Genomic DNA, 27,373 nt, shown 5'->3' on the forward strand with positions numbered 1-27,373 from the left:
ATACCTATCACCTACGTTTAACAGATAATGTTTTGCATTATTCTCTTCATTTGTTTAAAAAAGTTTTTTTTTCTGAAAATTGTGAAAGTGAATTACAAGCAAACACCTCAGCTTACATCTCTAAAAATTAAGGCCATTTTTGCGCTTTACTGCAGTCACATGAGTTTATTGTTGATGTTTGAGAGGCTGGCTTCAGTAGGGTGGTGGAGTAGATAGAGGCTGGATTGCTCCTATAAATACACAATCTTCTTCATCACATGTACTGGGGGTAATAATAAAATAGCACTACTGCCTGTGTGTGTTCTATAGTTTTGGGCTCAAATAGAAATGGATAGTTCTGTGTATGAAAGTAATCCTTTATATTACTGTAGTGTATTACAGTTTTAAAAGTTTATGGATCTTTTTAAATCTTCCTGAGAACCCTGTGATTTATGTATCTATACTCATGCCCACCTTGCCCGCTTAAGTGACATACTCCTCAGTCACATGGTTATTATTAGCAGTAAGTGAAAAACCTGGAACTGGAACCCAATCTCCTGGCCACAAGTTTATTGCTCTGTCTGCTATATCCATGTCCTCACCATTGTCTTTTATGTTTCAAAAGAGATACTTCAGGAATATCTCTGAAATGTGTCCTTTCCTCCTTATTCTCACTGCTGCTGCCGGGTGGGGATCCTCTTCTCCTGTCGTAACTTAAAGGAGTCTCTCCCCTCTTGAGACTCACTTCTCTATTAAGGTGCAGTGGGCTGTGATGTGGCTACAGTGGTGAACAAAACAGATATAACCCCCGCCTCCCTGGAATTCACAGCCCAGCAGAATAAGCTGCTTGAAGGCAGGACCTCGTTGTATTTCCCTTTGTGGCACTGCTGCCTGGCACACAGCTGCAGTGTAGTAGACCTCAGCACACATTCTTAAATATGAGTACTTACTGAGATGTTTTGCAAAAAATAACTTGAGAATCAGATTACTATAGGCCTTTTCACTGAATGATTGCATGGAGAAAAAACAGACTCACGAAGACTTTTCCAAACATGTGATACTCTTATCCCTTTTCACTTACCATACCCAAATAGAAAATTGGTTGTCGAACAGATGTATTGTATCTTAGCTCTAATGTTTCCATACCTTTAGAATATCTCAAATAGTTTTTAAAAGGTAAGCAGTTTCAAAATAGTTTTTTAATGTTAGCATTTATTTGTCTTTTGTGTTGTCTTGTTCAGTTAAAGGTAACCCATGTGTAAATAATCTTTTTAAAGTGTAAATTAATCTATTTTTATACTTTTATAGGTGTATACATTTCCAAATACTCAGACTATCTTCATGCAAGACCTTGGTATCATGGGAAGTCTGGTTATGTTGTAATTTTTAATCTAATTAAGGTAAAGACTAAATGTGCTTCTATGTAATTTTTCTTTTAAAAATGAAAGATTATCAGTCTGTGATAATGTTCTTTGCAGATCATTTGCTACACATAGTCCTTGCCAAAGACAGCTATCTAAAGTCAGAGAAAATAACTGCTTTTTGCTTTCCTTTACGGACAAAGCTTTTTTAAAATTCATTTTATAGATGATCTATGAATATGTTTTTTTTTAAAAAGCTTCAAAATAATACAACAGGTATTCAGTGAAAAGCTTTCCTCTCACCCTGTCCCACAATGCCACTTTTTAAATAGTAAATAACAGAAAACGAGTAGCTGCTTATAAAGCAGTGTGATTTCAGTTATAAGAGATGAATTTAGAAAGCAACATTCATTGATTTAAGTTGTCAAAATGAGAAACCTTTATATATTTTTTTAACCCCTAAAACATTGAGACCTTGTTCACAGTTTCATGGGGCACCTGCAACTGATGATCTCAGAAATTTTTAAATGCCCTTAAATAGTCCAGTATAAATGAATCACGCAATTAGAATTTTCACTCAAATAGTAGGAAAACTCTAATTTTAGAGGTTGGGGGGCTTTTTGAGGACATATTCTGTGGTCTCGTTTTGGTTTTGCTTTTGTTTTAGCTTTCCTACTATCTTAAGTTCTTTGGTTATAAACCTAACACTACTGATTTTTTTAAGAGTGTGAACTCTTCATATTCCAAAACTTGTCCCCAAGAACTGGAGGGAAAGTAGCATTGCATGGGCTCATAGTCACTGCTTCCCTCCCTTACTCTTCCCTCTCCTGCTCTGTGATAAGTGCTGTAGTTCTGCCGCAGACAACGTGCCTGTCAGCTCAGGTAACAAACATTTTTTCTTATGTCAGATTGTGCCTCGCCATTGGTTTCGTGCCCCCATATCCCACCCTGTCTGGTGGATACTGCTGTTTAGTTTTTGCCTATGTGCTCTCAGTCTTCCTTACTTTACTGCTTAGAAGCCAGCCCTGCCCAACATCATAAGCTGTTTGATGGGGAGAGAATACAGGTTTTGATTGCTCACTGAAGTACCATTTATATTATTTGTCTTCTTAGTATTGCCTTTGGTGGTCCTGTTGATGAAGAGGCGGGACCTTGACAGCAAACATGTGTATATGTTCTTTATTAGGCTACTTTTAAATAAATCCTAGAGTCAGATTATTGCTATTTGAAAACATTTGATTAGTCTTAATATTTTCATTCTAGGGAAGAGTCAAGTTTGTGTCTGAGAATTATACAACTAACTATACCAGCCCATCTTCTGGCTATGATTGCCACGTGGCTGTAAGTACTAACAAGTTTTCTCACAAGACAAGTCAGTTTCGCACCTTTGAACTGAATCAGGTATAGTCACCTGGGAATAAATCATTTCTAAATCTAAGGAGTTAAATTTTGGGGTTGGGTAGGGTTGAAATAAACTTGATGCACGTGGAATTCTGTAGTATTACCCTGATAATACTTATTTTGCTTCTTTCGGTATTACCTCTATGAACTTTCAGGCAGCACTGTTATTGAGCGACCCAGACAGATCTGTCCTTATGTGATTGTAGCTTTTCAGTACAGGGAACCTAAAAAGATGGCAGCACCAGCTCATAATCATAAAAGCAAGTAAGTAATTATGTACATACTTTGTTTTACTGGATTTCTTTCCTTTGCTCTTATAAAATATGCTTCTTTTTTTTCCCCCTAGACTTGAACTCAAAGAAGATGGTAAGAAATTATTTAATTGGTTCTTTTAGCTGTTTCTTTAAGTAAATGTTTTGTTCATAAATAAAATAATCAGTTTCTTTCTTACCCTCATTTCTCACAGTTCTCATCTATCCATGGAAAGGGAAATTAATTATTCAAGGCTGTCTGATGTGTGATATAACCCTTTGGTCCTCTTACGGCACATTGGTTCCAAAACAACTGTAAGTATTGAATAAGTGCCTTTACTGATGCTTGTATAATTTTTTGATTCTCATTTTGAGGTCTTGCTTGTTGGCACTGGTGTGAAATACAGCAACTGTACTTGGTTTTAGATTACTCCTGGGGAGATGTATAGAGCACAGGGCCATGACACAGGAGACCTAAATTCAGATATAAATCTGACCGTTGCCTTGAAATAAGTTAGTTTTATAATCTTTGACAAATCACTTTTTATATTTTAGTATCTTAATCCATTTATGGGAAAATGATCTCTCAGGCTAAATTAATTTACTTGATGCTAGAAGTTTGACTTTCCCCAAGAAACAACTTGGACTTGCCTAGATAACAGATGCAACAGATTCTAGCCACTGAATTCTATTAGAATCTTTATAAGGTTTGCAGTATCTAGCTTTTTAATTTTCACACGATTTTCCTAGACTAGTATTAGAGTAGCCTTTACATGTATTTACATTATGATGAATTACAGTACTTGCTTCTGCAGAGAGAACTGTGAAGGGCATCTTGTGATATCTTTTTGTTTAATCTATTCTTAGTTTGCACCCAAAACTGTTGAAAGTTAGACATGCTTTAATTGAAAAATAAAATGAAAACTGGTGTGCTATTAGAAATCATTTACTTTCTACTGGCCTTTTTTAAGAAGAGAGAGGGAATTTATAGCCCATAGAATAAATTAAGGATTCTGTGAATAAATAAATGGGAGAGAAGGGAAAGTTCTTTCTCACTGTAGAGTGCAACTAATAGGTATAGAAAGAGCGATGGAATTTGGAAATCACATTTTGGCAACATCATAATAATCAGTGGAGGCTTGATGTAGTAGGTGAAAGTTTGATGGTATTTACATATCTCGCAAAGGAAAAAATAAAGACTTTACAATGGAAGAAGCTACAGAGACCATCTTAACTAAGTGGTTAAGTTAATGTCACCAGGAGAGGAATAAACATCATGTGCTTCCTGATACGATGCACAGAGAATAACACGATATCAGTCTGTGGTGCTCCTGCCAATCTAATCAGGAAGAAAGGTTAGACATGCCCAGATTGAGGGACATTCTGCAAAATAAATGGTCTATATTATTCAAAAATACCAAGGTCACTGAAGATAAAGACTCAGAGATTGTTGCAGACTGAAGGAGACTAAAGAGACATACGTAAATGCAATGTGGCATCCTGGATTGGATCCTGAACCAGAAAAAAGTACCTTCTTTTGTTACAAGGGACCTTAGTGAGACAGTTGGCAACATTTGAATGAGGTCTGTAGGTTAAAAAATTGTCCTGTATCATTGTTAATTTGTTGATTTTTGCTAATTGTTTTGTGGTTATATAAGGAAATATTTTTCTTAAGGGTACACATTAAGAAGTATTTGGGGGGAAAGGAGGCATCTGTAAGTCTGCAAGTATTTAAAAATGAGTTTTAAAGAAGGAAAAGGTAGTCAGGGGAAATGATGCAAGTCTGGCTGCGGTTCATCCTGTGGCACTGCATGGTCAGCAGTCCCATATTATCAAAAGTTCTTACGTAGTGTAATTTCTAGAAGATTCTCGTTCCAATATGCATAATTCTTCCACATGTCTGGATATTTTGGTTATAACAGAAATGCATGCATTCAGAAAATGGGAACACATTTGCAGACCATGGTTTATGAGGTCACATACTCAAAAATCTATAATATTTATGAATATGTACATTATTTGATCTGGCGTTTATAGATTTAAGAATTTTTTGTGGTTATAATATTTTTGTTTGCTTTATATTCGAAAGCCAAAACTTATGAAGCTGTAGTTTCAGTGTTTATTACATTACATGATATTGTTATTTTGTTTTTTAGACCACACGAACTAGAGTTTAAGTATGTAATGAAAGTGTCGTCTTTGAAAAACAGACTACCAGAAGCTGCTTTTAGAAAACAGAATTACGTGGAGCACAAAGGTCTGTTCAGATGTCATGGTACACTGCATGTCCTGAGCTCTGTTCCAGTTCTTTTCCACCCTCTCTTTCATACACACATGCACGCGTGCATGTGCACTCTCTCTCTCGCCCTCTTACTTCTGTTTTCCCTTAAGTACTTCTTAAAAGGGTCTTTTGTGAAAGGTGTAGAGTAGCTCTGTGATTCAGTTCTTGGGAGGTTCCGCCTCTACCTACTTTCTGGAGAGTTTATATCGTAAATGGGTGCTGAATTTTCTCAAAAGCTTTTTCTGCATCCATTGAGATCATCATATGGTTTTTATCCTCCAATTTGTTAATATGGTGTATCACATTGATTGATTTGCGTATATTGAAGAATCCTTGCATTCCTGGGATAAACCCCACTTGATCATGGTGTATGATCCTTTTAATGTGTTCTTGGATTCTGTTTGCTAGTATTTTGTTGAGGATTTTTGCATCTATGTTCATTAGTGATATTGGCCTGTGGTTTTCTTTCTTTGTGGCATCTTTGTCTGGTTTTGGTATCAGGATGGCGGTGGCCTCGTAGAATGAGGTTGGCAGTGTTCCTCCCTCTGCTATAATTTGGAAGAGTTTGAGAAGGATAGGTGTTAGCTCTTCTCTAAATGTTTGATAGAATTTGCCTGTGAAGCCATCCGGTCCTGGCCTTTTGTTTGTTGGAAGAATTTTAATCACAGTTTCAATTTCACTGCTTGTGATTGGTCTGCTTATATTTTCTGTTTCTTCCTGGTTCAGTCTCGGAAGGTTGTGCTTTTCTGAGAACTTGTCCATTTCTTCCAGGTTGTCCATTTTATTGGCATATAGTTGCTTGCAGTAGTCTCTTATGATCCTTTGTATTTCTGCAGTGTCAGTTGTTACTTCTCCTTTTTTCATTTCTAATTCTGTTGATTTGAGTCTTCTCCCTTTTTTTCTTGATGAGTCTGGCTAATGGTTTATCAATTTTGTTTATCTTCTCAAAGAACCAGCTTTTAGTTTGATTGATCTTTGCTATTGTTTCCTTCATTTCTTTTTCATTTATTTCTGATCTGATCTTTATGATTTCTTTCCACCTGCTAACTTTGGGAGTTTTTTTGTTCTTCTTTCTCTAATTGCTTTAGGTGTAAGGTTAGGTTGTTTATTTGAGATTTGTCTTGTCTCTTGAGGTAGGATTGTAGTGCTGTAAACTTCCCTCTTAGAACTTTTGCTGCATCCCATAGGTTTTGGGTCGTGTTTTCATTGTCATTTGTCTCTAGGTATTTTTTTATTTCCTCTTTGATTTCTTCAGTGATTTCTTGGTTATTTAGTAGCGTGTTGTTTAGCCTCCATGTGTTTGTATTTTTTACAGTTTTTTTCCCTGTAATTGATATCTAGTCTCATAAAGTTGTGGTCAGAAAAGATACTGGATACGATTTCAATTTTCTTCAATTTCCCAAGGCTTGATTTGTGACCCAAGATATGATGTATCCTGGGGAATGTTCCATGAGCACTTGAGAAGAAAGTGTATTCTGTTGTTGTTGGATGGAATGTCCTATAAATATCAGTGAAGTCCATCTTGTTTAAGGTGTTATTTAAAGCTTGTGTTTCCTTATTTATTTTCATTTTAGATGATTTGTCTGTTGGTGAAAGTGGAGTGTTAAAGTCCCCTACTATTATTGTGTTACTATGGATTTCCCCTTTTATGGCTGTTAGCATTTGTCTTGTGTATTGAGGTGCTCCTATGTCAGATGCATAATATTTACAGTTGTTATATCTTCTTGGATTGATCCCTTGATCATTATGTGGTGTCCTTCTTTGTCTCTTGTAATAGTCTTTATTTTAAAGTTTATTTTGTCTGATATGAGAATTGCTGCTCCAGCTTTCTTTCAATTTCCATTTGCATGGAGTATCTTTTTCCATCCCCTCACTTTCAATCTGTATGTGTCCCTGGGTCTGAAGTGGGTCTCTTGTAGACAGCATGTACACAGGTCTTGTTTTTGTATCCCTTCAGCCAGGCTATGTCTTTTTGTTGGAGCATTTAATCCATTTACAGTTAAGGTAATTATCGCTATGTATGTTCCTAGTACCATTTTCTTAATTGTTTTGGGTTTGTTTTTGTAGGTGTTTTCCTTCTCTTGTGTTCCCTGCCTAGAGAAGTTCCTTTAGCATTTGTTGTAAAGCTGGTTTGGTGGTGCTGAATTCTCTTAGCTTTTGCTTGTCTGTAAAGGTTTTAATTTCTCCATCGAACCTGAATGAGATCCTTGCTGGTAGAGTAATCTTGGTTGTAGGTTTTTCCCTTTCATCACTTTAGATATGTCCTGCCACTCCCTTCTGGCCTGCAGAGTTTCTGCTGAATGATCAGCTGTTAACCTTACGGGGATTCCCTTGTGTGTTATTTGTTGCTTTTCCCTTGCTGCTTTTAGGATTTTTTTCTTTGTATTTAATTTTTGATAGTTTGAGTAATATGTGTCTTGGCATGTTTCTCCTTGGATTTATCCTGTATGGGACTCTCTGCACTTCCTGGACCTGACTGGCTGTTTCTTTTCCCATGTTAGGGAAGTTTTCAACTATAATCTCTTCAAATATTTTCTCAGACCCTTTCTTTTTCTCTTCTTCTTCTGGGATCCTTATAATTCAAACATTGGTGCTTTTAATGTTGTCCCAGAGGTCTCTGAGACTGTCCTCAGTTCTTTTCATTCTTTTTCTCTATTTTGCTCTGCGGTAGTTACTTCCACTGTTTTATCTTCCCGGTCACTTATCCATTCTTCTGCCTCAGTTATTCTGCTATTGCTTCCTTCCTGAGAATTTTTATTTTCATTTATTGTGTTGTTCATCATTGTTTGTTTGCTCTTTAGTTCTTCTAGGTCCTTGTTAAACGTTTCTTGTATTTTCTCCATCCTATTTCCAAGATTTTGGATCATCTTTCCTATCATTACTCTGAATTCTTTTTCAGGTAGACTGCCTATTTCCTCTTCGTTTGGTCTGATGGTGTGTTACCTTGCTCCTTCATCTGCTACATATTTCTCTGTTTTCCCATTGTGCTTAACTTACTGTGTTTGGGATCTCCTTTTCGCAGGCTGCAGGTTCGTAGTTCCCTTTGTTTTTGGTGTCTGCCCCCAGTGGGTAAGGTTGGTTCAGTGGCTTGTGTAGCCTTCCTGGCGGAGAGGACTGATGCCTGTGTTCTGGTGGGTGGGGCTGGATCTTGTCTTTCTGGTGGGCAGGGCTGCGTCCAGTGGTGTGTTTTGGGGTGTCTCTGAATTTAGTATGATTTTAGGTAGCCTCTCTGCTAATGGGTGGGGTTGTGTTCCTGTCTTGCTGGGTGTTTGGCGTGGGGCGTCCAGCCCTGGAGTTTGCTGGCCATTGGGTGGAGCTGGATCTTAGCGTTGAGACAGAGATCTCTGGGAGAGCTCTTGCCGGTTGATGTTACATGGAGCCGGGTGGTCTCTGGTGGTCCAGTGTCCTGAACTCGGCTCTCCCACCTCAGAGGCTCAGGCCTGACACCAGGCCGGAGCACCAAGACCAACCATGTCAGCCACACGGTGGGTCTAGGGAGAAACGGAATATTTCACAATAGCATTTTAAAATAGGAAATGTTCTGTGTTTCTGATTTTCTCCACAGTCTGTTGCCAAGATATGTGCTTCAATATGTATGAGGTGAAACTGTCCAACAAACAAGGGGAAAAAGTAGATAAACTAACAGAGTACATTAAAAGGGAGCAATTGGTAAGAATCATCAGTTTAAAATATTATTATTATGTTTTCCTTAAATTGAGAAATTGATATCTGTTTATTAGTTGGCTCTGCCTAGATTGAATTGTTTTAGCTTGCTCAAAAGGATTTTTTTTTTTTTTTTTTTTTGGTCACACCACACAGCTTGTAGGATCTTAGTTCCCTGACCAGGGGTCAAACCCGGGCCCACAACAATGAAAGTGCCAAGTCCTAACCACTGGACCGCCAGGAAATTCCCTTAAGAGGATATTTATCATTTAATATTTATTGACATGATATTTATTGGCTAACATGTTCATCCCCTTTGTATCTTAGTTTACTTTTTCTGTGTCTCACTAGTCCGTTCATACTCCTGGTTTTAAGTATAGGAGGACAGTTTTTCTCAAATCCTTTTTTGTTGTTGTTTTTGTTTTATGATGGAAGAATTGAGTAGATCCCTGGTATTTCTGCATTAATCAAAGGAGATTGATTTGTGGGATATTTCTTTAAAAGTGACCCTTGTCAACACATAGGTGTATAAAGAAGAAAAAGTTGCTGCTTCTATTGTTTTCATAGCGTAGAAAAGCACGATTCTACTGAGAAATATGTAACATCCAAAGACCTCTCCACTGTGTTAACCAGGGCTCCTCGGTCTGAGGATAGGAGTAGATGCTGACCTTATAGTGAGTGATTCCCAAACATCCCAAAGGAAACAGTGTGCATGGTGGAAGTGAGCAAACAAGTCTGCTCAGCCCTTTAGTGGCACAACGGACTTATCCCCATAGTAGACAGTATGAAACCGGTAAATTAACAGAATAGATAGGTGAGCTGCCTTGGGGGAAGTGTCAGGTAAGATGCTTGAGTTGCACGTAACAGAAATTCAGACTGGCTTAAACAATGAAGAGTTTTGATAGGCTTACTTTTGAGTTTTAGATGGTAAAGCAAGTTCAAGTGCTGTTTGCTCAGGACTCTTTTTCTTTCAGCTTCTCCCTCCTCTGTGCAATAGTTCTGTCCTAGGCTGCCAGTCAGGGCTGCGTGCTTCCTTTTTGCATCCAGAGAGAACCCGTCCTCCAAACCATGGCTTCTGTCCTTAGACCAGTTCCATCATCTGCATGTCTCTCAGCAGCAACTAGAAAGGGAATGGCCCACACTGATTAGTTCAGGCCACTCAGAGCCCACCTTCCAGAACTGGGTGCGAGGTCAGGGCCCCCATTCTGCAGTAAGGAGGTGCAGTGGCTGACACAGGATGCTGAGCAGGTGACCACTGAGTATCGACTGGGATTACAGGCTATGTGTTTTCGAAGTAGTGTAGTTCATTTTATATTTGGAAATTCAAAGGAAGGAAGTTCAAAGATACTTTGAGAAAATGCATTAGTGAAGGGTCTACTTGTGAGTGCTTCTGGCATTGAACTCAGGAGACTCGGTGCCCAGCTTTACTTCACAGTTTGTGTGTTAATTACTTAACAGAAATTACTTATCACATAAGGTCCTTCGCTCTCAGTGCTCCAGGCTGCTTTTCCTGCCTCATTTTATAATGAATAATCTTTACATATCGGTCTCCCTACCTAGACATCGAGCTCCTTGAGGGTAGGTATCATGTCTTAAGCATCTTTGACACCTTGGTGCCTGGTGTATAGTGGACGAGCAGTAAATGTCCCTTGTACCTACAACACTGGACTTCAAGAACAGTACTGAGGAAGGTCTCTTCTTTAAAAGGTGGTAAAGACATGTATGGCTGGATTTTTCTGTGTGTGAATGGAAAAGGCTAGAAGTAGATATTTCAAAGATTCTATGATTTTTTTCCCCACAGAGGTTAAAATAGGAATTTTATATAGCCCTTTCAGCGCATAATTTGAGAGACTAATAAGATACACTACATATTTGTTTTACGTGCACATATTTTGGAATAAAGGAATGTACAGTTTTAAGCAGATATAGGATTTTACTTTCATCTATATTACAAAACTAAAATTCAGAATAATGTAGCTAATTATTGTCACTTTTACTCTTTACACCGATAAAAAGATAAAGCAAGAATTACATCTGTTTGCTGATACATACCAAAGATATGGGTATATATAACTGTTGATACATTTATTCAGTAATTCTTTCTTGAGTGCTTACTGTGTGCCAGAAGCAAAAAGACAAATTGTCCCTGCCATCAAGGAACTTACAAGACTATAGGAGACAAAAATGTAAACCAACCAATGCATAGGGGCTGTGATAGAAATGTTTGGAGACTCACAATAGTGATTGTTCCTGTGGGTGAAGTTTCAGTCTCATAATTAGTTCCAATAAATAATTAGAAAAGAAGTCTTTTTTTCATACTTGAGTTGTTGAATAATTTATTGATTTATCATATTTGTAGGCTTATGACCTGTCAATTTTTGAAGTATGTTTTATCACTTTATAAAGTGGTATCTTTTATTCTGTTTTTTTAACTGAGAAATTATTGTATGACATTGAATTTTATCTTCGTTAAGGGTATATAGGCTTTTGAAATGGTGACTAATGGGGAAGAAGAGCTGTTATCTCTGTGATTTAGAATGACAGAAGATGCCACTGAAGACTGTGGTAGAGGGAAAATAGAAGTATTTATTTTCATCTGCATTTCTTATAACCAGGGGACCTAATGATGTTATTTCCTTTTATTACTCATCTCTTAGGAAGCTGTAGAAAGGATTCTTTTAATGGATGGTATCTTCCAGTTTTTCTAGTCCCAGGATTCTGTGATATGTTTTGTATTAAAATGAGCTTAACATGTTAATCAAAGGTCTGATTGACCTTGAATTTGTAGTGGCTAAATGGGAACAGAGCGGCTACTTAGCAGTATGAAATGTCCAACATGTCAATGAAAAAAAATGAAAGACGTTGTTTCTGATTGATTTGTTATGTAATTGAACACTATCCTAAAACTAACCCATGATGTTCTAGTTATTTATTATATGTAGCCATAACAAGGCCAAGATTACTTGAATGCTAAGGAGCTTGCAGTTTCTGATACTGGGGACAAAATTGTCCTGATTCCCATAAATACTGACATTTCAAGAATTTTTTTCTTTAACTTTTCATGAGCTTAAAAATCACTGAAGAATGTGGTAGAGGGAGAAGGAGAGAGGAATTGAATCTTCTTTCTTGCTATTTTATGTTTAAGGCAATCGTCAAATGCTTAGAAGATCGAGAATTTTTCATTTTACTTACGTCGTCAGCCTTAATGTCAGAAACAAGTAAGAACAACTTTTTGAATAAATGTTTTTCAGTATGTTTACTTTTATTGTATAAGATCAGCAACCTCACGTTTCTTCTGATTCTCATTCTGTGTAGGTTTTGGAGAGGAGCAGATGGGTCTTCACGGGTTGCATTTATTCCATTCATCCCCGTCAGCAGGTAAGGACCAGGACTGGCAGTTCACTGCACCTGTGGGCCATTTTTCAGTCCTCATCTTAAACTCTCAGCAGCATATGACCCTGGTAACTCTTTTCTTCTCTTAAATAACTTTCTTCCTTTACTCTCCCTGGTCAATCCTTCATCTCCTTTCTTTGTAGGCTTATCCTTTCCTGTCTGCTCCATGCTCAGATATCCACCTGCCTATGGACATTTCTTTCTACTTAAATGTCTCAGATGGTCCTCACATTCAGCATGTCCAAAACTGGATTCATTTGTTATTGAACAACAAGAGCTGGGAGTTGGTTTTATCATAGTCTCCCCGTCAGTAGGACTTAAGGTCCTCACAGAAGCACTTCCCTCTGTCTGGACTACTTGTCTCCTTCCCCCTGATCAGATGATGTTGATCGCCCCCCAAGCCAGAACCAGGAATTGCCTGCTAGGGGCAAAAAATATTGCTCCTGCAGTCTGTAAATAGATATACAGTATATCTGTGGTATTAGAATTTCAGAGGGCAGTTAGGAAACAAAGTCTAGAAAGGCTGTCTTTGGTGGGGGTAGATAATGAATAAAATTGGAGGAGAAGTGCTGGTCTAGCCACTTACCCATAGCTGTCAGGTGTCAGTTTAAATATCACTTTATTTATTCCCATCACCACTCTTCCTTCAATGAGGACCCCTAGGCTTTTCACCAATATAATTTAAATATTTATTTTTATAATTATTTAATGCCTGCCTTTCTTGTATTCTACTGCATCCCTACTGCTTAGCAATGTCAGGCACCTAAAAAGTAATAAATGCTTGCTGAGCAAATAAATAAATTAAAGTAAATGAGTCATTTCTTTTTGTCATATGAGGAAATTTTCCTCATTGTTTTATAATCACACTGTGTATGTTTAAACATGATTTGTATATAGTATTTATAAAGCTACAACCAATCCAAAAAAATTTTTTAATTGATGTTTTTAAATTGTATTCAGCTACTCAAAGCAGAGAACTGCTGGCATTACCTGTTTGGAATAAGCAAAATATTACCAGTTATAATAACATAATGGCGATAGCTGCTTGCATTTTTCAAGCATTTACTACATTGATATTCTGCTAGGCACAATTGATTTCACAGCCCTTAATAGGTATTTTTATTGTGACCATTTCAAAGATGAGGAAACTGAAACTTAAACTTGCCCAAGGTCAAACAGCTGAGTCTGAGCTGGCTTCCAGCTCTGTTCCCCCACTGCCTCCCTCCGTATGCAGGAGCTCTGCCTTTATTCTTATTTTTAGGTGTACACTACCATCTGAATAAGAAACATTAGTTCCTGTACCATTTGGGGTTGAACAGCACAGGATTTCTTTTTGAGTAAACATTGGATTGTTGTGTTCAATGCTCACAGCCTCCTCTAGTTCGTTAAGACACTTTTCTATTTCTGGTCACTCAGAAATGTTCAGTGCTGTGGTTATTTGTTTTAAATTGAGTGACTCTTCGCTTAGCAGACTTAAAAAGTTCTTTTTCTTAGATTTCATAATAGCCTGTTACAAATCGTTCTGACTTCTGCCTTTCCAAATTCTTGAAATAATGAAGTTGTCTAGAAAACTGCTGCTTTATCGTGAACTGTTAGCAGTACATAAGAACTTTGTCATGTTTTATTTTTCCTTTTACTATCTAAATGAACTGCAGAGAAAGGAATTTTTATTTTAATGGCTAGCCACATTTTCCCATTTATTTTTATTTGCCATTCTTTTCCTGATACCTGCTCAAGTATAAATGTATTCAGCTAGGTGTTTCTTAATTTTGCAGTTACTTTTTCGTTAAAAAGAATGGTATACTTCAGTTTAGTAGGCACCAAAGGTCTTTATTATCTGTGGGTTTTTTATTACTGATAAATTACATTTTCTAGGATTTTATTACCTATTTCTCAGTGACCTGACCTTTTCTCTTTTTTCCTGTACTCTTTTCCTTTAGGTTATTGAGTTGCTGAAAAATTAGCATTTCAGTCAGAGAGTGAACCAGGGAGAGGAAGTAAAATACAGACGAGTCAGTCTAGTTACATAATATTAAAAAATTGCATTTGCTAGAGAAGGTGATGAAATATATAGCAGTAGTTACCATGAGAGTTGGGGGTTACTTAGGGTTTACTTTCTTTTAGTTCAACTGGTTTGTGTTGTAACTCTAGTTTCTTCCAGTTTTATTGAGATATTATATAATTGACATACAGCACTATATAAGTTTAGGGTTTACCAGCATAAAGATTTGACTTACATACATTATGAAACAACTACCACAGTAATTCTAGTGAACATCCATCATATCATATAGATACAAAATTAAAGAAAATAGAAAAAACATTTTTTCCCTTGTGATGAGAACTATTAGTATTTCCCTTCTTTTTCCTTCTTTGGCTGCGTTGGGTCCTCGTTGCTGCAGGCTTTCTCTAGTTGCGGCTAGCGGGGGCTACTCTTCATTGCAGTGCACGTGCTTCTCATTGTGGTAGCTTCTATTGTTGCAGAGCACTGGCTCTAGGCACGCGGGCTTCGGTAGTTGTGGCATGCAAGCTCAGTAGTTGTGGCTCGCAGTCTCTAGAGCGCAGGCTCAGTAGTTGTGGTGCACGGGCTTTGTTGCTCCATGGCATGTGGGATCTTCCCAGACCAGAGCTCGAACCCGTGTACCCTGCAAAGGCAGGTGGATTCTCAACCACTGCGCCACCAGGGAAGTCCCAGTATTTACTTTCTTAACTTTCATATGTAACGTCAGCAGTGTTAATTATTTTTTATTATGTTGTACATTACATCTCTAGTACTTATTTATCCTATAACTGAAAGTTTGCACCTGTGACTACCTTCTTAAGAGAATTTGAAGTAGGTCATATAAGGTACAGATTAGATACATTTTAAAAGCAGAAGATGAGAATAGAAAAGTAATTCTGCCAACTCTAAATGCCGGTGCGTTGAGCCCACGCTGGGCTCCTGGTCAGATGAGATGGAGCTGCAGGCGGGCCTGCCTTCTTCATTCTCACCTGGTGATCCCATCTGAGTGACTCTTTTTTGGTTCTGTGTGTGCGTGTTTTCATATATATGGAGATAATATATGTTCATTAAGTGCATCCATAAGTCTTCTATTAATTGCTATTTAGATTACCATTTGAAACACTGTATCATATTTAACCATCCTGTAATTTTGTAATCTAAAGCGTTTTTTCCTGCATGTTTTTGAAAAAACAAGAACTTTGGGTTTTTAATACATGTGTATATATTTTAGGGCTGAAAGACTTGAAAGTTGAAGATGACATCTCATTGAAGGTGGTACCTATTTTACCTGCCCTTAATTGTGCCCTGCTGGAAGCAAAGAAATCATTTTCTGAAAAAGGAATCTGTCCAAACACATTAGTAAAGCATAATCTCCAAGAACTGTACAAGGTGGACAAAAGTCCTTCATTGACTGCTGCTTCTCAGGATGGAATTAAAGAGACTGCATTCTTTGGCAAAGTGTCCAGTGGTTTTGACTTGACTCCTCCAGCTGAAAAGTGCCCTTTACAGTCTTTAACTCAGTTGAGATCTTATTCTTCAAATCCTAATGGGTACATTTTGGAAGTATCTACTGCACTAGACTTATTGGCAGGCTGTCCTCAGTCTCCATGTATTTCAGATGGAATTTGTGACGCTGGATCTTCTTTAGTTATGACTCCAAATGCTGAATTTCACGACTCAGCGGCAGAAGTAAGAAAAGAAACAGAAACACAAAAGAATTCTGAAGAGATGTTTAAAGCAAGGCAGGGAGCTCTGGTCCCATTAAGTCCCGCATCAAATCTGAGAGTTCAGCGTAAGAGAAAAGCAGGCACGCTGCCCGTGGTACAGAGTAAAAGGGTGAAGTTGTGCCATCCCTTTCCCAGAAGAACTCGTGGTGGAGCAAAGAAGCGTCCAGACTCTCGCACAACTCTCAAGTTCCGTCAGAAAAGAGAAAACGGTAAGCATGTTCTGTATGGATTTTCAGATGAGCAATTAGTAATAACTGTTGTGTGTTAACCCTGTTCCTGTGTGACCATCCTGGACCGTAGCTTGACAGTGTCCGTTAGCTCTCTCCAGGTGATCTGTGTGCATGCTAAAGTTGGAGAAGCGCTAATCTAGATAACATGAAAATCAAGAAATAGGACAAAAGCCCACCCACCAAAAGCTTGTATTTCACTTGTAAAACTGCTCAGATCATCACTCAGTTATTTACTTACCTGTCTAAGAAGTACGGTATTTCAGATGGAATTTATTGATGCTGGATTTTCTTTAGTTATGACTCCAGGTGCTGAATTTCACGACTCAGCGGCAGAAGTAAGAAAAGAAACAGAAACACAAAAGAATTCTGAAGAGATGTTTAAAGCAAGGCAGGGAGCTCTGGTCCCATTAAGTCCGGCATCAAATCTGAGAGTTCAGCGTAAGAGAAAAGCAGGCACGCTGCCCGTGGTACAGAGTAAAAGGGTGAAGTTGTGCCGTCCCTTTCCCAGAAGAACTCGTGGTGGAGCAAAGAAGCGTCCAGACTCTCGCACAACTCTCAAGTTCCGTCAGAAAAGAGAAAACGGTAAGCATGGTCTGTATGGATTTTCAGATGAGCAATTAGTAATAACTGTTGTGTGTCAACCCTGTTCCTGTGTGACCATCCTGGACTGTAGCTTGACAGTGTCCGTTAGCTCTCTCCAGGTGATCTGTGTGCATGCTAAAGTTGGAGAAGCGCTAATCTAGATAACATGAAAATCAAGAAATAGGACAAAAGCCCACCCACCAAAAGCTTGTATTTCACTTGTAAAACTGCTCAGATCATCACTCAGTTATTTACTTACCTGTCCAAGAAATAAGGTATTTCAGATGGAATTTGTGATGCTGGATTTTCTTTAGTTATGACTCCAGGTGCTGAATTTCACAACTCAGCGGCAGAAGTAAGAAAAGAAACAGAAACACAAAAGAATTCTGAAGAGATGTTTAAAGCAAGGCAGGGAGCTCTGGTCCCATTAAGTCCCGCATCAAATCTGAGAGTTCAGCGTAAGAGAAAAGCAGGCACGCTGCCCGTGGTACAGAGTAAAAGGGTGAAGTTGTGCCGTCCCTTTCCCAGAAGAATTCGTGGTGGAGCAAAGAAGCGTCCAGACTCTCGCACAACTCTCAAGTTCCGTCAGAAAAGAGAAAACGGTAAGCATGGTCTGTATGGATTTTCAGATGAGCAATTAGTAATAACTGTTGTGTGTTAACCCTGTTCCTGTGTGACCATCCTGGACTGTAGCTTGACAGTGTCCGTTAGCTCTCTCCAGGCGATCTGTGTGCATGCTAAAGTTGGAGAAGCGCTAATCTAGATAACATGAAAATCAAGAAATAGGACAAAAGCCCACCCACCAAAAGCTTGTATTTCACTTGTAAAACTGCTCAGATCATCACTCAGTTATTTACTTACCTGTCCAAGAAATAAGGTATTTCAGATGGAATTTGTGATGCTGGATTTTCTTTAGTTATGATTCCAGGTGCTGAATTTCACAACTCAGCGGCAGAAGTAAGAAAAGAAACAGAAACACAAAAGAATTCTGAAGAGATGTTTAAAACAAGGCAGGGAACTCTGGTCCCATTAAGTCCCGCATCAAATCTGAGAGTTCAGCGTAAGAGAAAAGCAGGCACGCTGCCCGTGGTACAGAGTAAAAGGGTGAAGTTGTGCCGTCCCTTTCCCAGAAGAACTCGTGGTGGAGCAAAGAAGCGTCCAGACTCTCGCACAACTCTCAAGTTCCGTCAGAAAAGAGAAAACGGTAAGCATGGTCTGTATGGATTTTCAGATGAGCAATTAGTAATAACTGTTGTGTGTTAACCCTGTTCCTGTGTGACCATCCTGGACTGTAGCTTGACAGTGTCCGTTAGCTCTCTCCAGGTGATCTGTGTGCATGCTAAAGTTGGAGAAGCGCTAATCTAGATGACATGAAAATCAAGAAATAGGACAAAAGCCCACCCACCAAAAGCTTGTATTTCACTTGTAAAACTGCTCAAATCATCACTCAGTTATTTACTTACCTGTCTAAGAAATAAGGTCATTCAGTTTCTGAACTGTCCTCGGACAAATTCGAGTGGAAGAAGAGGATCTGCTAAAATCAGGCACACTAAGAACAGATGGCAAAAACTGATAAGTGATAGCCTGAACGTGTTTAAAGAGGGGGGAAAGTGCCTGGACTCTCCCAGAACTAGAGCATCCTGGGGCAGAATTTCTAATCCTTTGTGTGTTTTAAAAGTGGTCGTCTGGATCCTACTACAGACCTACTGAAACAAGGTCCAGTGGCCTCGAGACATATATATTGAAACAGTTCCTCAAGTGGTTTTGTTGCCCCCTGAAAACTGAGGGAGAATCAGCGTCCAGAGCCATTTAATGTTAGTCAAATGCACTTCAGTGAACAGAGCACGACAAATAACACAATTTTGGCTTAGAGTCATCTCAGATTATGTGTGGTGTATTTTGTTTAAAACTAGGGAACTTATGCTCTATGACCCCTTAGCGAAGAGGTGAGCAGACTTGGGCCAAAGGGTCCCTCAGGCATTACCTGTTGTCTCTGTACTTCACTGTGCTGGCACAGGTGGGCGGCTGTGACTGAGGTCTGGCCCTTCACAGAAAAAATTTGCCAACCCTATCTATAGTATTTTGAATTTTAAAATTCTGATGCCTAAAGAAGAAACACTGGAGGTGTGTGGATCCCCAGGATCCTAGATAATTAAGATTTTACCCTGTGGTTTAACAAGTAGTTATTTCTGGCCAATTATAGTTTGAGAAATTGTGTGTGTGTGTGTGTGTTTAGGAGGGTGGTAGAAAGAACGGCAGTATGAAGCAGCAACTCACACTCTACATTTCCTCACAAATTCCAGGCCAACCATATTGGGTTTCTCTCTATATGAACCATTTTAAAGGTATTAAATAAATTACCTATAATTCAACATATATGTTGTCACTGTTTCTCAAGTGTGCTAATTTCATCCACTATAAGAAATATGTTTTAGGGATGTCCCTGGCAGTACAGTGGTTACAACTCCACACTTCCAGTGCACAGGGCACGGGTTTGATCCCTGGTCAGGGAACTAAGACACAACATGCCACAGAGTGTGGCCAAAAAATGAACAACAACAACGATGTGATTAAACCAGCCAAGATGACTAAATATAATACCACAAAAGCTCAAAAAAAAATAGAAAAGAAATACATTGTATATTGTAGTCCATTACACACAAATTCATACATTACTGAAACAGAAATTTCAGGAAGCATTTACCCTAACTATGTGTAATACAATCTGATATCTTCTGTTTCATTTAACAAAGAATTCTGGTTGCAGCCCATTAAGTTTATTTTATAATACACCCATGGGTTATTGCATGCAGCTTGAGAAACATGTCATTGAGTGATGCAAATAAGCAGGGCAGTCCGTGCAGGGTCACCTGTTTCGTGTTTCTCCTTTTCCTCGCAGGACCTAGGTTGTGAGAGATGTTCCCCTCCCGCCCGTGCAGATGTTACGCTTCCCCTAGTCTTGATCATCTCATCTTATTTTCTTTCTCTTCTTAATTTAGTCTTAACAGTTTTCCTGCTTGACTTATATTTTGCCTTTTTTTATGCTAAAAATTTTAGAAATTGTAACCAGTATAAAATCAGAAGTCTTACTCTAAAAACAAAACTGCTGCTTTATTGCCTTTGATAGTTTAGTAGGGAAGAAAATAATTAGACCCAGGGAAATGTACAACATTAAGAGAGTCTAAAAGCTTTTTTAAAAAACCGTTTATTTTTCTAACCTTCAAAAGAATAAAATGAAACTGGTCTCTTTTCTACATTTCACTAATAACCATCACATTCTGAAACTGTTTAATATGTTTTCTGTTCTCAATCAATTAGAAATAGTATTTTCCATATAACGTGATTTTAAAATATTTGCAAACATTCACACGTGTGATTATTTTATATAGTCAATGGGGAAAACGTTTTCACAGGGAACATTTATTAACATTTTTTTTTAACTCTTAAAGGATTGAAACACTTTCTGCGTGTGATACAAGCAGGTTGTTAATAGTTTTTTCTCCTCATGTGCCCCCACCTTTAGTTCTTTCCTTCCTTCCCTGCGAGAAGTAAAGCTGAGCATTTTGTAAGAGAAATGAGCAATTATAATAGATTTATAGGAAGTTAAATCAGAAGAGGACTTTCTTCAATGTACCTTCCTCTGTCTTCTCTTAAGAGATGATTTTTCAGGCAGTGTTAAAGCTTTGATATTTAGGTGTAGTGAAGGAAAATATGTAAGATGGCTCTTTGTGAACCTACAGTCTCTTCTCTACAGTGTGATCATGGTTTTAACCATATGGCTTTATGGGAGCTGTGTCGCTTTTGTGTAAATTGAATTATCCGTCACCCTGTGCTGTGAACTAGCATGTTCAGCCTTACCTGCCACATCAGTCAGCAAAGATTATGGAATCTTTTTTAAAAATTAAGTCATGCCTTGTTTCTATAAAGTTATTACTCTGATATTTTTCTCCTAATCCTAATTAGGGATATAGACCAACACTTAGCAAGTTCAAAAATCTTTTAATGAAATACCCCCAATTTTATATTTTATTCCCCATTATTAAAGTTTCCCCCCCAAAACAAATCAAAGGAAAGCTATGCTGATAAATATGTGCGCCCCCTACCCCTTAGAAAACGGTGTCTTTTCTGCATAAGGTGCTGAAGTGCTGACTGCACAGTATGTACAGACAACCAAATTGGATTGGAAAAACCAAGAAGCTCCTATTTCTAAAGCTGTTCCAGGGTCAACGAATGCTAAAAGGGCAAGGAAACGAGAGACATCTCCAGTCAAAACTGTTCCAAGGGCTGAGCCACCTGTGAAGAATTCTCCACAAAAACAGAGGGAAAATATAGTAAAAGGCAATCAGAATCCCAGAATCAGAAAGCAGCCACAACCTGGTAAGAAGTCCTCTTCCTGTAAATTTCAGCACCGTAATACAGACTAATCGAGATTATAAAGTAGTATATTGAAACAGTATAAGATCAGTTGAAATCTGTCACGTTCTTGTGGTCTTCTTTAGTTCAGACACTGACAGGACAAGTAACTTGGTTTCCCATTGTGAATAAATAAGAAAGTGCCAAGATTCATACCTTCACTAAATAGACCCTACTTTTCATTCTGCAGAAAGCCTGAACATGAACTGTTTAGCAGAGTTAAAGTATAAATGGCCTTTTTTAATGACTAAATTCACAAGCAAGTAGCATCTGGCAGTATTTTTCTGGACCATAATCAGTTATAGAAGATATTATAAGTTTGTCCAGAGGGAACTGTAAAGACATGGTTCAAAGCAGTCAGTAATCTCGAATCCTGTATTTCACTTGTATTTTTTCTTGTTTTTTTTCGGTACGTGGGCCTCTCACTGCTGTGGCCTCTCCCTTTGCGGAGCACAGGCTCCAGACGCGCAGGCTCAGCAGCCGTGGCTCACGGGCCCAGCCGCTCCGCGGCATGTGGGATCTTCCCGGACCGGGGCACGAACCCGTGTCCCCTGCATCGGCAGGCGGACTCTCAACCACTGCGCCACCAGGGAAGCCCCTGTATTTGGTTTCAAAAGGCATTAAATTAATTTTAAAAGCAGTTTTACTTTTCTACTTCTACTTGTGCGGAAGTGAATAACCAAGTCTCCTTCTGTGAGCCAGCAGCTGACTGCTGGTTCCGTGTTCCACCTGCTGGAACCTCCTCGTTGCTGGCACGTTCCCTCATCACCGCGGACCTCACTTTTCTCCCAGCTCCATGTCCCTCTTCACACCCGTCTCTCTGAGTAGAGTGCAGCTCCACCAAGCTGCAAAATCTATACATTTTACAGTATCTTCGGTATTGAGTCCTACTGTGTTGTATGTGTGGTGGTGTTTTTTGTTTAGAAAAACCTTCATTTCCTCATATCTCTGTATTTCCATCAGTTTTCTGTCTAATCTCATGATTCTACTTTCTCTCATCTACCTTTAGGTTTTTTAAAAGCCTCAAATTTAGTGGAATTCAGGGAAAGACTCTTGTTTTGTTGGGGTGATGGTATTATGGATGAGCTTGGTTTTTTCTTTCCTCATTGTTTTAAAAAATTTTTTCGGCCACACCTTGCAGCATGTGGGATCTCGGTTCCCTGACCAGGGATCGAACCCACACTGCCTGCATTGGAAGCGCAGAGTCTTAACCACTGGACCACAGGGAAGTCCCTTTCCTCAGTTGCGTTAATGTTGTTTATGGCTGAAGATTTTTCTGAAAGCTCCTCAGTCATATCACCGTACAACCTGTACAGAGTCATACCCAACACAGCCTCTCTGCTTGTCTCCCCAGGCAGTTACGAGGTGGTCTTACCCACGGGTCCACATTTCTCTCCTGCCGTTTCCCAATGCGTGCCTTCCCTGCCAGGCACATGGTGCCACCCACACGAACCACGCCTGTTGTCACTCCTGTGCAGTCCCCTCTGCTCAGCTAAGTCCACCCGGAGTCATTTCCTGATGCTCTGATCTGCACTCATTTCTCCTTTTTTTTCCATTTCTTTTTTGGGTTTTTGAGAACGTTAAAGAGTTAATTCATACTATTTTCCAATCATCTGGTGTGTCTTGGTCCTGTCTTTCCAATTAGTTTGTAAACAGGATGAGTATAGATACATACATAATGCATTGTATTCCCAGCCTTGTCATTAGAATTCCTTGTGCTGAATTGGCTTCTATATACTTGTAGGCTAATCGATTAGTGGGAGGAGGTGTGCAACTGGGCATTGGCAGAAAAGTGAGCCCAGAAAATGAAAAGTTTCCAGAATGGGTATTCAGAAATAGGGCGATTTGTATTGCAAGTGTCTGTATATATTGTGCAGCCACATTCCAAGTTAAAATTTTAAGATTACCACCTTTTAAATAATGTGTTAATTTTTTCTTTTATTTCTTAATCACCCATGCTAATCCACTTCATTTCTTTTACTTGAAATATCAGAGTTTAAGAAGGCTCAATCATTTTGTTACTGAAACTAATGGTTTTCTGTCCTTTTTAAAGTTTTCAATATAGTTTTTATTTACTGAACTCTTTAATTTTTTATAATTTATTTGGCATCATTTTATCTATATTTCTTAAAAGAGATAGATGATCAGTATTGTATTTTTAATTAATTGAAAACCTCTAACAAGTCAGTTATTAAATGATTTACCTGAAATGACACATATGAAAATGAACCGTTTTTCTTGACTCAATACAGTGTTCTCTAGATTCGACCTTCCTCATAGTGATACTCAGTGTAAGAACCATAGTATTTAAGGATAGAATGAACTTAGTGTCAGTAAACACATCAGATCCTAAAATGAATGTGTTTCCAGTACACCCGGAGGGTTCACGAGACAGCCCTCTTTGGGCCACTTTCTCGTACCTCACCCCGTTGGGCTTTGATATTTTAAATAAAAACTGGGCAGTGGTTGATTAATTTTACCCTCCTCACCATACACACACTCTTGTCATTCTGTTTGATGACCTCATAGGCCAGAGTTTTCTCTGTAAATGTACTGTCATTGGGCTTTGCAGACAGGTTAGTAATTTATTTCAGACCTGCTACTGCTAATTATAAAGAGGAGCACAGTTGGCTTTTCTGTCCATCCAGCCACCTGCTACAGGGACTCACTGCCCAGTATTGTTGAGAACTTTGTCCTTCATGATAATCACATTTTAAAAGGCTGAATCAAAGTCCTGAGAAGGCAAGTAAACCACCTGAGAATGTTAGTTTTCTGACCGAATGCCAGTGGGTAGATTTGAGTACCTGCTGTAAGGAGAATTATCAGTAGATGAGGAGATTTGCTTTTTTGCAGATAGAATAGAGAGGAAATGTTTTTAATGCAGAAACTGAAGTTTTAAAACTTGAAATTAATTGGCGATTCTGAATATTCTTACTTTTCTCATTTTTTATTTGTATCGTAACGTATTATAATTAAACATCAGTACGGTTAAAAATCATCTCTATTTTGAACTTAGGTGGTTTCTCTAATAACTTGCCAAGAGAAATGATTTCTAAGAAAGTACATTAACCTTCTATAATATACACTTTAAACTTAGAAATTCTTAGATTCTCACTAGATTGTAAGCTCTCTGAGGGCAGGAGTCTTGTTTTCTTGTTTTTGTTTTTTTCTCTTTGTATATTTCTTTAGCTGAGCAGTATGCCTTGTGTGTAGGTCAGTACATGCAGGTTTTTTTTGTTTGTTTGTTTTTGTTTTTTTGCGGTACGCGGGCCTCTCACTGTTGTGGCCTCTTCCGTTGCGGAGCACAGGCTCCGGACGCGCAGGCTCAGTGGCCACGGCTCACGGGCCCAGCCGCTCCGTGGCATGTGGGATCTTCCTGGACCGGGGCACGAACCCGTATGCCCTGCATCGGCAGGCAGACCCTTAACCACTGCGCCACCAGGGAAGCCTGAGTACATGCAGTTTTGAAGGGTGATTTCTTTTTAAATTAATATGCACATTCCTTAAGACTTGTTCCTTGGTAAATACATTATAATACATGAGGAAGTTGGACAAGACCTCACTCTGGTAATAAAAATTTAACATACAATTTATGCAACATATCAAGAGGTTTTTCTTGAATATGTTGACTTAACTGTTGATTTTCACTGAACCATAGGAATATGACAAAGAATTAATTCTATGGAAATCAAGTGTTATGTGTCTTTTTTTCTTTTATGCTGAAGCCAAAGGAGAAACTTCTTCACAGCTTCAATCAGAAATTTCAGATGGTCGAGAAGATGTTATTAGCATAAGTACAGCTCAACCAGAAAATATCACAGTGGCTCCAGAAGACCCACCTGAAAACTCCATTGTCAACTGTGACTCCCAGGCCCTAAATATGTTGGCTGATCTTGCATTAAGCACTGCTACCTCTACCACACCATCCTCTGAGCCCAGAAACTTGCCCTGCTCCTCTGAATTGCCACAGAACGATGTTTTGCTTTCTAAAGAACATTCTTTGCGTGGTACATCAGACCATGAATATCACAGAGGAGTTAAAAGTCAAAAAGGTGGACCGTTATCCAAGCCCTCCTCTGATAAGGGTAATCTGACATCAGACCCCACGGTCAGCCAGGAGGAAGAAAGCTTGGTTGCTGGCATTCAGGCCCCTGCAGAAGCCCAGTCAGCACTGCCCGAGGAAACCCTAGAAAGTTCCGACGCAAGCCAAAGCTCTGTCGTTGCTGTGGAGCATTCCTATGCCCTGCTCCTTGCAGAACATTCAAAGAAGCATCTACAGCAGAGAGGGGCCCCAGGCCCTGCGTTTGCCAAGAATGGCACAAAAGGCCCTGGAGCGGGAACCCCAGTGGGGAAAGTGATGCCATTTCGGCATCAGCAGGTCACCTCCCCACTGCAGCAGCTTTCCGAGGCCCCAGCGCTCAGGCGCAGGAGCGGGGTGCTGCCCTCCAGCCTGCAGGACTTCTGCCGCTCTCGTGCCGTATTCAGCTGTGACGGCTCCTTTAAGGTCACTTTCGTATGGGAAGCAGATTACGTGTTCAGCTTAGACGGCAAGTAAGTATACCAACAACCCCCTGGAGAAGACTGTAGTCAGAGCACTACACGGGTGAGTGGGAGTGACCCTGGATGAAAACGGATGAACTTTTCTGTTGAGATAAATGTAGCGAGAAGGGATACTTGTGCTAAACTCTGGGGAGGGAGAAGGAAGTGTGTAAAATCCAGTAACTTGGGAATAATACCAAGCAGATTCACTGTAATCATTTGTTATATCAACTTCATTTTTATTTTACTCATTGTTTCATGTTCATGTAATTTTTAAAATAAAAATGAACACAAAAACTAAGGTTAATAATTAAGGCACTTACTTATAAGATAATCAACTAAAATAGTCATTTTCAATGATTTTGGTTTCTTCTTTCTTTAAAATCTCAGGCCTTGGAATACTGATTTACCAGATACCATGGAAGAAGTGAAGCTTTTACTTCATATGTGGGTAGCTCTGTTTTATAGCAATCAAAACAAAGTCATACAATCATCCCGAAAAGTAGTAGAACACAGCAACCCAGCAAAATACGTGTGCATAAATAGCACGTTAGAATCGTTTGAATTCAGTGAAATTGAAGAGTCCTCCGGTGTGGAAAGGTGCTCCGTAGACCCTCTGTTGGAGACTAATGAGGCTCCCAGAGGTCCTACTGCCAAAGTGTCCTTCCCAATCACTGACCCCCTGCTTCCTTTCATGAAACCACCGCCTGTGAGAGGCTTGGAGCTTTGGGTGCAGAATGAACAGAAAGAAATGTTTGCAACAGCAGGTCATCCAGAGACCCCAGAAAGCCAGAATTTCATCTATTCCTGTAATAATGAGGTAGGTCAAGCTGAATACTGTAAATGCTGGTGTTATTTTTGAAGAAATATTTTTTGTACGTAAAATCACATTCATAACAAGGCATTGGTTTCTTTTAGGAAAGTGGATTCTCTAGCTATGTAAAGGATTAGAATGCCAGAAACTTAGTTTACAAAGTCTGGATTGTCTGCAGGTGGAGCTTATCTACCATCCTGATTGAAGAAACAAAAGGAGGAAAAAAATCGTAGGCCTCAGATGATCTGGGAGCCAACCATAATTATGTAGCTTTTCAGTTGTATGATTTGGGGCAAATTACTTGTTCTCTGAGCTTATTATCTTTTAAAAGAGGTGAATAATACTTATTCTGTTTACCTATAATAGTGTTTATGGATCAAATGCAGTAATAATAAATATAAAAAATCTTTGATAAACCTTAAAGGAAACTAAAATTGAATATATTAAAAAATATTTTTAAAAACAAATCCTGAGGGCTTCCCTGGTGGCGCAGTGGTTGAGAGTCCGCCTGCCGATGCAGGGGACACGGGTTCGTGCCCCGGTCTGGGAAGATCCCACATGCCGCGGAGCGGCTGGGCCCGTGAGCCGTGGCCGCTGAGGCTGCGCGTCCGGAGCCTGTGCTCCGCAACGGGAGAGGCCACAACAGTGACAGGCCCGCGTACCACCAAAACAGAAAACAAATCCTGAGACAGTAAATAAAATGCCAGACCTCTCATAGTCTGCAGATAACTGTTTGT

At 39.1% G+C, this 27,373-nt stretch overlaps 1 protein-coding gene and 1 long non-coding RNA gene across 3 annotated transcripts; both read left to right on the forward strand.

Annotated features, from left to right (window-relative positions):
• Positions 1-2,246: 2,246 nt before the first annotated feature.
• On the forward strand, positions 2,247-3,301 carry LOC149743783 (uncharacterized). Its single transcript, XR_016391784.1, has 3 exons — positions 2,247-3,005; positions 3,088-3,107; positions 3,208-3,301. It is a non-coding gene; the product is annotated as an uncharacterized LOC149743783 (long non-coding RNA).
• A 14,499-nt stretch (positions 3,302-17,800) lies between these two features.
• Positions 17,801-26,059, forward strand: LOC149743784 (protein TASOR 2-like). 2 transcript variants are annotated; one of them, XM_089906148.1, is made up of 3 exons: positions 17,801-18,074; positions 21,005-21,247; positions 25,009-26,059. In XM_089906148.1, the coding sequence occupies exons 1-3, from the start codon at positions 17,867-17,869 to the stop codon at positions 25,836-25,838; spliced, it is 1,281 nt and encodes a 426-aa protein (XP_089762274.1). In that variant the 5' UTR covers positions 17,801-17,866; the 3' UTR covers positions 25,839-26,059. The 2 variants fall into 2 exon arrangements, with proteins under 2 accessions (XP_089762274.1, XP_089762275.1); XM_089906149.1 differs by having other exon boundaries at positions 21,083-21,247.
• Positions 26,060-27,373: the final 1,314 nt, after the last annotated feature.

This window comes from Delphinapterus leucas, unplaced genomic scaffold (assembly GCF_059928025.1).
Source record: "Delphinapterus leucas isolate spDelLeu-1000000601 "Yukka" unplaced genomic scaffold, BTC_Dleu_Yukka2 spDelLeu_asBTCV2_sq80, whole genome shotgun sequence".
NCBI lineage: Eukaryota > Metazoa > Chordata > Mammalia > Artiodactyla > Monodontidae > Delphinapterus > Delphinapterus leucas.